At 29.9% G+C, this 12,635-nt stretch overlaps 1 protein-coding gene and 1 pseudogene across 2 annotated transcripts; both read left to right on the top strand.

The window, feature by feature from the left end:
- Positions 1 to 2,609: 2,609 nt before the first annotated feature.
- LOC121208263 (equilibrative nucleotide transporter 1-like) lies at positions 2,610 to 4,635 on the top strand (annotated as a pseudogene).
- A 3,995-nt stretch (positions 4,636 to 8,630) lies between these two features.
- LOC121208262 (protein RMD5 homolog) lies at positions 8,631 to 12,134 on the top strand. Of its 2 annotated transcripts, XM_041078805.1 has the most exons (3): positions 8,631 to 8,755; positions 9,193 to 9,237; positions 10,595 to 12,134. In XM_041078805.1, the coding sequence occupies exon 3, from the start codon at positions 10,650 to 10,652 to the stop codon at positions 11,793 to 11,795; it is 1,146 nt and encodes a 381-aa protein (XP_040934739.1). In that variant the 5' UTR covers positions 8,631 to 8,755; positions 9,193 to 9,237; positions 10,595 to 10,649; the 3' UTR covers positions 11,796 to 12,134. The 2 variants fall into 2 exon arrangements, with proteins under 2 accessions (XP_040934739.1, XP_040934740.1); XM_041078806.1 differs by lacking the exon at positions 8,631 to 8,755 and having other exon boundaries at positions 8,790 to 9,237.
- The last annotated feature ends 501 nt before the right edge of the window (positions 12,135 to 12,635 follow it).

Here is a 12,635-nt window from a genome sequence, read left to right as displayed (position 1 = left end):
TAATATTTTGATATTGACAAATTGAATAAAGAAAATAAGTTTTTTAATTAAAGTCAAAATCGCGTTATTAATTTAATTTGCACAATATGGAAATTCAAATAAATTCAAGTTTTGTTTTTGCTTTTTTTTCAACTTAGACCACGTACTAAAGTTTAGACTCATAACTAGATATACGAATCTGCCACCCCGAGTTGTTCTGGAACGATGGCTATCAAAGTAGTCCACGACCCTTTGAGAATTAGGACTGCCCATGACCCTCTGGGAATTGAGGCTAACAATAATAACAACTGACTGACTTGGCATTTTCTCCCTCGACCCTTTGGGAATTGGGGAGATCTAAATTTTTTGGCATAAAGACTCTATGGCATGCCAACTATATCAGATTTAGTCTAACTTAGTGAAACGGGGTAAAAACCAAATTTCATAATTCATTTCAATTCTATTTTCATATAATTCTCATTTCAATTCTGTTTCATATTCAAATCACATATCGCCTAATTATAAAATAGGCTTCCAATTTGAAACATATTAAATATTTTCTTTCTCAATCATCTAAAATCATAATACTCAAATCCAAATCATAACCATGAATTCGCTAATTTAGTCTTATGAAAAATATAGTAATCATCTCGAAACATAATTTTATAAATATTAACTAAATTATTCAAGCTTATCCAAAACTCATAAAAATAAAATAAAATAAATATAACTAGTCATATTTAGTTAGATATTCTAAAGCTTTATGTAATGAAAATAAGATATTAGCACAAACCGAAGTTTTAATCGCTTTACTCATTTTCTTCGCCTTTCTCCTTCAAGATGTTTGCTTTGTTATTAGCTACAATACGAGCAATTCAATACAAAACAATATCATTTATCCATTCTAAAATTAAAACTAATAAAAATAAACTTAAATATGCATGATTATTCATATTGACAACTTAAGTTTTCTAGTCCGAAATTCGCATATCTTTCGACTCGATTATCCGTTTTCAATTCCGTCTTCACCAGAGTACTCACTGCTTCACAAGCTATCATTTAGCACCAATATTACACAAGGTGGCCAATGTTCTCTATTTCCCCTTTAACATGGCCAAATATATTAAATAAACTTTTCATCCATTTTTGTTTCTTTTTCACACTTCTAACAAGCTAGAACTCATCTTCTAATAATTTTCTACCTAAAAATATATCTATTTCACTTAAGTTTTCTAAGCTTCCATCAATGTCTTTTAATGGCAACTTCCAAAGTACTTGATAAAACTAAAAACTATTGGTATATATATAAAGCAAGCTTCAAAGATTTAAAATCTTTAAAAAAAATTGAAGAAAAATCATATCTTACACTTGAATTTGAAAGAAAATGATTGCAAGAAATTTTCTTTCTTTCTTTCCCCCTTATTTGACGTGAAAAAGAAAGAAATATGAGAAAACACCTTTCTCTCTTTTACTTTTTATTAAAAGTCATCAGTAAATTATTGATTTTTTTTAAGTAATGAAAAAATTGTCATTAAGTCCTTTCCATCAAAATAAAAATAGGATAATTGCACTTTAGTCTTTATACTTTTCTAACTTATTCAATTTAATCTCTAAACTCGATACTGAATTTTTAACTTAACCTTATAATCCTACTAATAATCTTTTATGTTTTCATGTCTAACGATTTTCTTTAAAAACGATCACAATTTCTTATACTACTATATATTTATAGATCACTTATTCAAGGACTTCTACTATAAATATTCTTTTTTTTAAGTGGGGATATTACAATAAAATTTAAGAGTGAAACTTGAAAATAAGAATTGAATCAATAAATTAGAAGTTTAAAAGTTAGGAATTTTTGTTGCAATCCTAATACATTTTGGTTTTTGACGATTCTCCAAACACATTAAGATACAATATAATAATAAATTACATACGGAAAATATAAAGTTAGAATCAAGGATAATTCTTAATTAACAAAATTACAATTTTAAATAAAATTCTTACTCTTTTTTACCTTAAAAGTAAGTAAAAAAATTAATAATATACATAATATATAATAAAATTTAATAAATTAATAAAACTAAACTTAGTATGGTTTTCACCTAAACAATATATGGTTTTCACCTAAACAATATATATTTGGATCGAAAATATTTTTAAAACAATTAAAATCTAAATTTTAAAATTCTAAACTATAAACTTCGTCATTATTTGGTTTATTTGAAGTTGTTTAGACTTACAATTTATTTGATATTTCGAAAATGTAAAAAAATAAATTTAAGATTAAATGTGATATTAAAACTTAAAATTTTCAAATCTTCAAAATTGGTGACCAAAAACCTAACTGCATTTGGTTCAATGTATTAGGTAATCCATTACTGACCGATTACGCGCCTATTACATTACGCCCCTAATCCGGCGTTTGGTTCGCTGTAATAGGTATTACGCGCATAATACAATCCCGACCTAATCCCCAAATTCCCTGCTTTTCTAATCCCTTCCCAAATCGAGTAATAGGTATTACGTCTGGCTTCCCTCCCCAACTCTCTATTTTACCCTTCCTCCCTACCCGACCCTCTCCTTTTCTGTCCTCATAATTTCTCCTCCCAGTTGCATTTTGGTGGAAAAAAACAAAACAATACCAAACAAAAACAGAAATGGGTTTCCCCGATGCATCCGCAATCGGCGGAGGCCCGGAACCCGACTCTGAATCCACCCTCCTCCTCCGCACATTCCTAAAACCAGAAGACAAATTCAATTTGGGCTACATCATCTACTTCACTTTGGGCGTTGGCTTTCTCCTCCCATGGAATAGCTTCATCACTGCCGTCGATTACTTTTCCTACCTCTACCCGGAAGCTTCCGTCCACCGTGTTTTCGCCGTCGTTTACATGGTCGTCGGCCTCGCTTGCCTCTTGGTCATTGTATTTTATGCTCACAAAAGTGAAGCTTACATGCGGATCAATGTTGGTTTGGGCATTTTCGTGGTTTCCCTGCTCGTTGTGCCTGTTATGGATGCGGTTTATATTAAGGGTCGGGTCAGATTGTATGACGGATTCTACGTCACGGTCGGTCTTCTCGCTCTGGCGGGTATAGGCGATGCGCTTGTTCAAGGTGGGCTCATTGGAGCGGCTGGGGAATTGCCTGAACGCTACATGCAAGCTATCGTTGCGGGATCTGGCGGTTCTGGTAATTTAACGAACAACTTTTTGACTAACTGTAGATATGGATGTTAATTTAATTTTGTTGATCCATGAATTCTTGAAAGTTGGTGAAGTTTATTAGATTGGTACTTAAAGGAGTCATTAGTACTTTGCTTAAGGGCATCGAGCTGTTCAGTAATTACTAATTATTATAGCTGAAGTAGCCCAACCAGTGGTTTGACTCAAGGATAGCTTAATTATATGTTAGTTGTTTTCAAGGTATGTTTTGCTTTAACAACTTGAAAGTTGCCTTGATTCGCCAAGTATGTAATAAAGCTCTTGATGACACTATGAACTCTGAATCTTGAACCACTTGTAACATTTTCCCTCTACCACACATGGTCTATGGCTATACTTTTTATATGGTGTAATAGAAATTAAACCATAGTTACTATTAGTACCCATGTGGTCAGTAGTTTCACTTGAATATTCCTGGATACAAAATTCATTTCTTTCATTTTTTATCTTTTGTATTGAATCATATTATATGAAGAACTGTGCTGCTTCCTCGTCTAATGAAATTTTAATTTGTCAAATTGTTGGGCGCAGGGGTCCTTGTTTCAATGCCAAGGATCCTAACCAAAGCTGTATTTCCACAAGATGCTGATGGCCTGAGAAAGAGTGCCTACCTTTACTTTTTTACTAGCATTGTGTTTATGGTCATATGCATAGTCTTGTACAATGTGGCACACAAACTTCCGATTATGCAGTACTATGAGGAGTTAAAGGCTGAGGCTGTTAAGGAGGAAAAAGCAAAGAAAGGTCCCATGACCGGGCCTGTTTGGAGAGCAACCTTGTAGAATATAGTAGGAACAGTCAAGTGGTATGGATTTGGGATCGTCCTCATATATGTTGTGACTTTATCAATATTTCCAGGATACATCACAGAGGATGTGCACTCATTGGTTCTCAAGGACTGGTATCTGGTCCTCCTTATAACAGGCTACAATGTGTTTGACCTGGTTGGCAAATCATTGACTGCAGTCTATCTCCTTGAAAATGCAAAGGTTGCTATTTCCGCTTGTGTTGTGAGGTTACTGTTCTTTCCTCTCTTCATAGGTTGCTTCCACGGCCCTCAGCTCTTCCGAACAGAGTTTCCAGTCTCGTTACTGACTTGCCTTCTAGGTCTAACTAATGGCTACTTGACAAGTGTGTTAATGATCATGGCTCCCAAATCTGTCCAGATACAACACGCAGAGACTTCTGGCATCGTTATGGTGTTGTTTCTAGTAGTTGGTCTGGCAACAGGATCAGTCATAGCTTGGTTCTGGGTCATCTGATCATCAGCCAAGATCTCTCCAACAGGTGGCCGCTATGAATTTGTGCTAATGATGTTTTTACCTTTGTAAAGTTTATCTAAAAGTCGTTGTTTGTAGCAGTGTTTTTCTTCAAATTGTATGATGAATACTGTGCCTGAAGTGTGCATATCTGCTTTCAATGTATGCCTGTATCTTAAAAACATGAAAAAGAAAAAAATGGAAACATTTGGCTATTATCTGCTTTTAGTCTAGTTTGCTATGCCTGTATCTTAAAAACATGAAAAAGAAAAAATGGAAACATTTGGCTATTATCTGCTTTTAGTCTAGTTTGCTTCCATTGGATGTTGCAGCAAATATAGTTATAGAGTTTAAATAGGAAAATTGGAGTGAGCTACGGTATTGAATTTCTATGATGTTGCAGCAAATATAGTTATAATATATTTAATAATTATTATGTTAATTTATATTTTACAGTATCATATATTATGATTTGAGTAAATTCATATAAGAATATTAATTATTAAGAATTTTATTAAATTATATATTTTAATTAAAATATATTTAATAATAATTATGTTTAAATATGATTAAATTATTTATTATTGATATTAATAATCTTATTAAAATTTAAATAATAATAACAATAATAATTTACCAAAACAAATTTCTGCTAATTATTAAGAATTTTATTAAATTATATATTTTAATTAAAATATATTTAATAATAATTATGTTTAAATATGATTAAATTATTTATTATTGATAATAATAATCTTATTAAAATTTAAATAACAATAACAATAATCATTTACCAAAACAAATTTATGCTAAGGGTATTCTAGTCATTTTAGTTTTTTTCATTATGCTATTACACCTCTATTCCATTCAACCAAACACAAGATTACTATTACGCCTCTATTCCATTACATTCAACCAAACAGTTGATTTGCTATTACACCTCTATTCCATTACACCTCTAATCCATTACACCTCTAATCCAATACAGCGAACCAAACCGTGCTCTAAGTATCAAAAGTCAATACATAAAAAATTATCACAATTTGCTCATATTTTTTGGGTTAATAGTTCAAGTAGCCTCCTTTAGAGTCGTATTTCTTAGCACAGGAGTCACATAATTGAGTTAATAATATCAAGGGAGCGTTCTCCTTTGTGGTGGAAAAGCCAAAAATGCTTTTCCACTGCAAAAGCAATGGATAACACTTGACTTTTAGACTTAAAAGTGCATAGTTAAAAATTGAAATGTAGATGCTTTTAGTTTTTACGTTTAAAAATGAAATTATTAAAATACTCTTTATTTATATTAATTTTCTTTTTTATAATTGGAAAAGGAGAATGGGGTTGCTTGGGATCAAACCATTATTTATATTAATTTTCTTTCTTATGCCTACAACTTAATTTATATATCAAAATACCATTATTTATATTAACTATTTAAAAGGTAAATAAAAATTAAATTAAATTATAGTTTATGTATCATTATATTAAATTATTTAAATATCAATTATTATATTTAAATTTTAAAAATATTTTATATGTCATTAATTTTACAGATAATTTATATTAATTATTTAAAAGGTATTTAAAATTTATAATTCATGTATGATTATGTTAAATTATTTAAATATCATATAACTTTTTTTTCTTTTTCTTTTATTAACTTTTCACTATTATGTTTGAAAATGATATTTTAACCTTTAGCAGCAATTTTTTATAGCAATGACAAACACTTAAAATTAATAAGACTAAACTACTAAAATAGTCATTTTTGTTTACCTCAGGTTACATTTTGGTCACTTATGTTTGAAATGTTACGTTTTAGTCACTTATGTTATCGTGTTGTAATATTTTAGTCATTGAGCCGTTAACTGACATTAGCGGTGTAAGATAAGATGACATAGCACGTTAGATAATCATTTCAAACAAAAATTTTAGGTTAATTTATACAACTAGTCCCTGTATTTTTTTTTGAGCAATTTAATTTTTTCTTTTATGTTCTTTTAACTTTATTTTTTTCTTTATTTTTCATTCTCTTCTGCTTCTCCCTTTGTTTTCCTCCCTTCTCCATTTCTTTTAACGTAGTTATTCTATGTTTTTCATTTGTTAAAACTAGTACCTATTCTTTTTTTTTTGAACAATTTAATCTTTTCAAGTGAGGCAAGCTTGTGAACTAATTTTAACAAGTGAAAAATATAGAAAAATTACGTTAAAAGAAATGTAGAAGAAAGGAAAATAGGGGAGAAGCAGAAGAGAATGGAAAATAAAGAAAAAATAAATTTAAAAGAACAAACAAGAAAAAAATTAAATTGCTCAAAATGAAAAAATACAAGGACTAATTGTAAAATTTAACCTAAATGTTTGTTTGAAATGATGATTTAACATGTCACGTCAGCTTAACGTTATACCGTTAATAGTAATTAATGACTTAGTGACTCAAATAAAAATGCACGCTTCATAAAAAAACATTTAGATTTTGAAATAAATAATCATCTAAAGATGAATTTCTTTTGTGTTATAATTGACTAATTGAAATTATCAAAATCCGACAAAATTCGAAATTCAAACTAATTTGGGTCCATTTGTTTACATGTAAAAAGTTTTACGGAAAATATTTTCTGTATTTTCCTGTGTTTGTTTCACAGAAAATAGTTTGGTCAACGGAAAATGACTTACAAATCAAGGTAAAATAAACTCTTTTTTCCTGTAAAATGACTTACCATTTTGAAAAGCGTAATTCATTTTTCGAAAAGAGCTCATCTATAGACAATTTTATTTTTTATAAAAATTAACTTAAATTAAGCTTAATATTATTATATTGATAATAAATTTTATTTTTTAAAAAAATATTTAAAATATTATATTTTTCAATATTATTAAACATACATATTTAATTATTTATATTTAATCATATAATAAATTATTAATATAAAAAATACAATTTATTATTTTAATAAATTATTTAATATTCAATTTTATTTTAATAATAAATTTTAAAAATAATAATTTTAAATAATATTATTCACATATTATTAAAAATAATTAATATTAATATTTTATAATAAATATTTATTACAATTATAAATATATTAATAATAAATGTTTTGTAGTATAAAAGTTAAAATACATCATAAGTCTATGTACACTTCACAGATTTGTAATTTAGTCTCTGTACTTTTATTTTCAAGAATTTAGTCACTTTACTTTTCAAATTTAAAAATTAAGTCTAATTGTTGACATCATTAATTTTTTTGGTCAATTTTGTTGATGTCACATTTTTAAATAAGAAATACTCACTTAGTAGTCATGTAATTAAAAAATAACCTTGTAATGAATCTGAATTTAACATAATATTTTTAATATATGCAAAAACAATGTAAAATATAAAATCATAGATAAAAATAAATTTAATTAAACAATGAAAAAAATAAGAAAATCTCAAATGTATGTTTGTTTAATTGAAAACAACTTTTATGAAATAATTTTAAGAAATTAACCAAATAACAGAAAATATTTTATACAGATTCCTCTAAACATTAGAAAATATTAAATTTTTAAAAAAAGTAAATTATTTTCTAAAAATAATTTTCAGTAAAAAAAATTGAGCTTTAAATTATGAAAGTCAAAGAAAATTTGAATAAAAAAAAAGCGTGTTACCAACCCTCCCATTTACAACCAATTAATTAGGTTAGGTTTGTTATTTTATATTTAGATTTAATTAATTAATTGGATTGAGTTATTTTATATTTTATTAATTGATTGGGTAATTTAATTTAATATTTAAATGTATTTTATATATATTTTTTTTATATTTAGAGTTAGTGGTTATTCCTCTTAATAATGTTATGTTTAAGATTTAAACTTAGATCATTTCCTTTAGAGTTTAATATATTTTATCATTACATCCAACCACTCGTCGGTAATTAATTAGATAATTTAATTGACTTGAATTATTTTATATTTATTATCTTTATAATCTCTTTTTGAAAGTTTACTTTTTAAGCTTGTTATTTGATTTAACCCACTTCCTGATCTCCCCTGTTTAGCACCGACTCGCTGCTAAAGAGAATCTTGAATCTCCCAATGTATAGCCCAAGGGCCAGGATACATGATCCAGTCCACAAATGTCAAAATTCCATAAATACCCTCAATTCTTTAACGGGATAACAAGTAAAGAATAACGTAAAACGGCTAAGCCCTTTTCAGCCATTTCCTCCCCTTTACTCCTCCCTCACAGGGCGTCTACTTCCCCACCAAGGCTTTCCCTTCACTGATTCGATCCTCCGCAAATTCGTACGGTCTTCCATTTCTTTCTTTTAAAAAGAAACTATCATTCTAATTTCATTTTTTTCTTAAATTAATTTTTTTATTTACTTTTTAATTTCCTCTCATTTACCTTAATTTTTTCTTCATTCTTGTGTGCCTAGATGAAATAATCATGAATTTATCGATGTGTTTTTTTTTTGAACTTTGACGCTTTAGTTTTCCCGATTGATTTGTCACTCGATTTCATTTAAATTTTGTTTTAATTGTTTCTTCGTCTGGTTAAATTGTTGATATGGCTCAGGTGAAATTTTTTAGTTACATTGGTGATATTAATATGATTGAAACCGTTTTGGCCTACATTCTGAACTTAAATTTATAGCTTTGAGTCATGCATTGAATGTAATTCGTTTTGTAATTTTCTGATTGATTTGAACATTGAATTTTGATTATTAATTTTGTTGCAGGAATCATATTTCCAGTCTTACCGTTCTCGCCGAAGTTTAATATCGGTAATTTGAGATTTATCTGTTTCTGTTTCGATTGCCTTTCTTTTTACATTTGTTAATTCTGATTTGGTTTTTTGCGCAGTTTTGTAGCTATTTTTGGTTAGCTTCTTCTTAGAAGAGTTTTTTCGTTCTATCACATGAATTATATGAAATGCCACTTTGAAATAGATTGTTGATATTAAGTTGTAATTTTGATTATCATAAGCTTTGGTTCATAAGAAGTTCAATACACGGACAAGTACTTTAACCTCGTTGGAAATTAACTTATTTGATATATACCATGCAAACCTGTAGACCATTCTCATCTTCAATGTTGATACTAATTTGTTTGCGCTGAGACTCAGATTTGTCTTCTCGACTTTGTTTCTGTTTATGTTTGGTAGGACTAGGACGGATGGAGATGGGGAAGGATGGAAAATATTTTAATCCAATGGCTGAGATTAGAACTTCTTCCTTTGTCCACCCTTCCTACCAAATGAAGTATAAAAGTCTAAAATAATCTGGAATATGTAAATCAACAAACTAGGCTTTTTCCCAACATGTATGTGGGGTTGGCTATACGATATATATTTCACCGCTATACTTATTCAAGACTGTGGTCTCAGTAAGCTTATTGAAATTGAAGTTCTTCTTCTTCCTTTTATTCATTTGTTTATCTTTTGTGATTTCTACTGCATCCTTCTTGGCCTCATTCCCCTGTCTTGAAATTGGTTTCTGTTGTTAAAATCATATCTTTCCATTTGGGTATATTGAAGTATTTACAGATCTAAACTACCTTAAATCTGTTTTTTCCTCATTTGTACTCAATGCTTCTGCAGTTGCGGAATTGATTTAAACACTTTTTAGCATGTGATCTTTCCTTGTGCCAAAGCTATATGTCTAGTTTTATGGATTTTAAGTTAATAGACTAAAAACTCTTCCAAATGTATTTAGACTAGTCCTATTCTTATTAAGCTTTCAGTTTTGCTCTCCTATTTAACTATAATAGTGAATGAGCATATGCTCTATGTTGGTCTTGAAGCCAATTCATTGTGATATGCATTTTCTAGAATTAGTACCATTTTATGCAAACCTATCTTTTCTAATGCATTTGAGATTGTACCAAATGAAAAACCATGCAACTGTGGAGTTATCTTTCCTCCCATATATTCTGCACTTTCCTCCTCTTCCCTAGTTTATTTGAACATGTACTTTACCTTTCATGCTGTTCATGCCTTTGCTGTGCCGGCATGAGTTGCATTTGTGAATATGTTAGCTGCATTTTTTAGGTCTTAATAATTCTTTTTTTGCTGCCACATATATTAAGTTCTTTGAAATTAGAATTTTTCACTGATACAAATTCTTAATTGCTTTTTTGCAGGTACTCTTGTAGCAAGATTCTAATATAACAATTTATACAGTGGATAGAAGTAAAAATGGAATTGCATAGCCTGAAAGATTCATCTGATCGTGTTGCAAAGAAGCGAAAGGTGTCCTATTCTAAAACACATGAAGTTACAGACCTGATTGTTCAGGAAATCAGTAAGGTAATCAAGGTGATGCAGTCAAGCACCCTTGAATATCAATCAGAACTAGCTGAATTGAAGAAAAAGTTACAGGAAGTTTCTCCACTCAATCAGCTAGAAGGTGCCCAAAAGGAACTGAATATAGCACTGATAAAGTATCCGAAAGCTCTTGAGAAAGTCTTTAATCCTGATATATCCAAGGCTTATCGAAATATTGAATTTGATTCCCCTATAGTTAACCAAATAATTGCCAGCCATTTCTACAGGCAAGGGCTGTTTGAGGTTGGTAATTGTTTCATAACTGAGGCTCAGGATGCAGAAGCTGCTGTTGCTATGAGATCACTTTTCCAGGAACTTTATCAAATGCTCGAAGCCATGAAGAGTCGGAACCTGGAGCCAGCCCTGAAATGGGCAGCTGCGAACTCTAATAAACTGAAGGAAAATGGTTCGGACCTTCAGCTGAGAATCCATCATTTGCAGTTTGTGAAAATATTACAAAAGGGAAGCAGAGATGAAGCACTCAAGTACGCAAGAACCAACTTTGCTTCTTTTGCCGGAAACCATATGGCTGAAATCCAGAAACTCATGGGGTGCCTCTTGTATTCTGATAGACTTCATGAGTCCCCATATGCTCATTTATTATCGCCAACCAATTGGGATACAGTAACCAATGAACTAACCAGGCAGTTCTGCAATCTTCTGGGGCAATCATACGAGAGCCCATTGAGTGCCACAATAGCGGCAGGAATTCAAGGCTTGCCTCCTCTTCTCAAGTTTATGACTGTTATGGTAGGGAAGAAGCACGAATGGCAATCTATGAATCAGTTACCCGTGCCGGTAGAGTTAGACAAGGAGTTCCAATTTCATTCAGTATTTGTCTGCCCTGTAACCAAGGAGCAATCAACTGACGATAACCCACCAATGCTTATGTCGTGTGGTCATGTGCTGTGCAAACAGTCTATCAACAAGATGTCAAAGAATGGCTCGAAAACTTTCAAGTGCCCATACTGTCCAACTGATATTGATTCGACGCAATGCAGGCAGCTGATTTTCTGATGTAAAACCCAACTATAGTCATGAGGTTATATTAAAAAAAAAAAGTTTCCTTTACTGAATTGATAGTCTGGAGAACTAGTAATTGGTGCGATGTGGCGGATGTGAAATGATGGCAATGCAGGTCACTGGTCAGTGATGGTGTTAGTGTTTGTTGATGAACTTGTTGTAAATAGACGTTCTTTCCCACATTCATGCTGGTAATAGGAAAACCAAGTTGCTTTATAAATTTCTCCAAAAGAAATGGAAGATAATGATTAGGTCATATCAAAATGATACCTAAATCATTAGTAGTGTGTATACACACGTACATAATGTATATATATAAAAGATATTAGCATCTCTGTTTTCCTTGTTCTCTTCATAGTACTTCTATGTTGTGTGTTGCTTTTGCTCTCTTTTTCTTCTGTGTTCGTCTTTAGACTTCCATCTTTTTCTGTTTAGTTTTCCCTTGAAAGTTTAATTTTTTATTTTCCAACTTTTGAGATTTACTCTCAATTCCGGGAAAGCTAAGGAAAAGAAACAAAAGATTTAAATATGCCAAACGTATCTGTATTCTTTTTAAATTTAAAATTTAATTTCCCTTTATTAAAGGCATTAAGTTCTTATATTTTTTATTTAAAAATTTTAGTTTCTCCATCTAATTTTGCCATTAAAATTAATGGTGTCGAAGTTTAAAACCTTTTTAGCACATTTACAGTATTTTGTTAATTTAATCATTACAATATTTTTTTCATATTTTAAACAAAAATCATAAAATTAAAAAATAAAAAAATATGAAGAAAATAAAAATTCTTTAAAAGTCAAAAATAAAAATAATTTTTAAAAATTCTAAAATTCAAT

The sequence above is a fragment of the Gossypium hirsutum genome, chromosome A10 (genome assembly GCF_007990345.1).
Source record: "Gossypium hirsutum isolate 1008001.06 chromosome A10, Gossypium_hirsutum_v2.1, whole genome shotgun sequence".
Lineage (NCBI taxonomy): Eukaryota > Viridiplantae > Streptophyta > Magnoliopsida > Malvales > Malvaceae > Gossypium > Gossypium hirsutum.
Note: the sequence above shows the minus strand (reverse complement) of the source record. Positions and strands in the feature narration are given on the sequence as shown.

What these genes read in the sequence shown, in the direction of transcription:
- LOC121208262 (XM_041078805.1), top strand. Translation starts at nt 10,650, where the DNA reads ATGGAATTGCATAGCCTGAAAGATTCATCTGATCGTGTTGCAAAGAAG.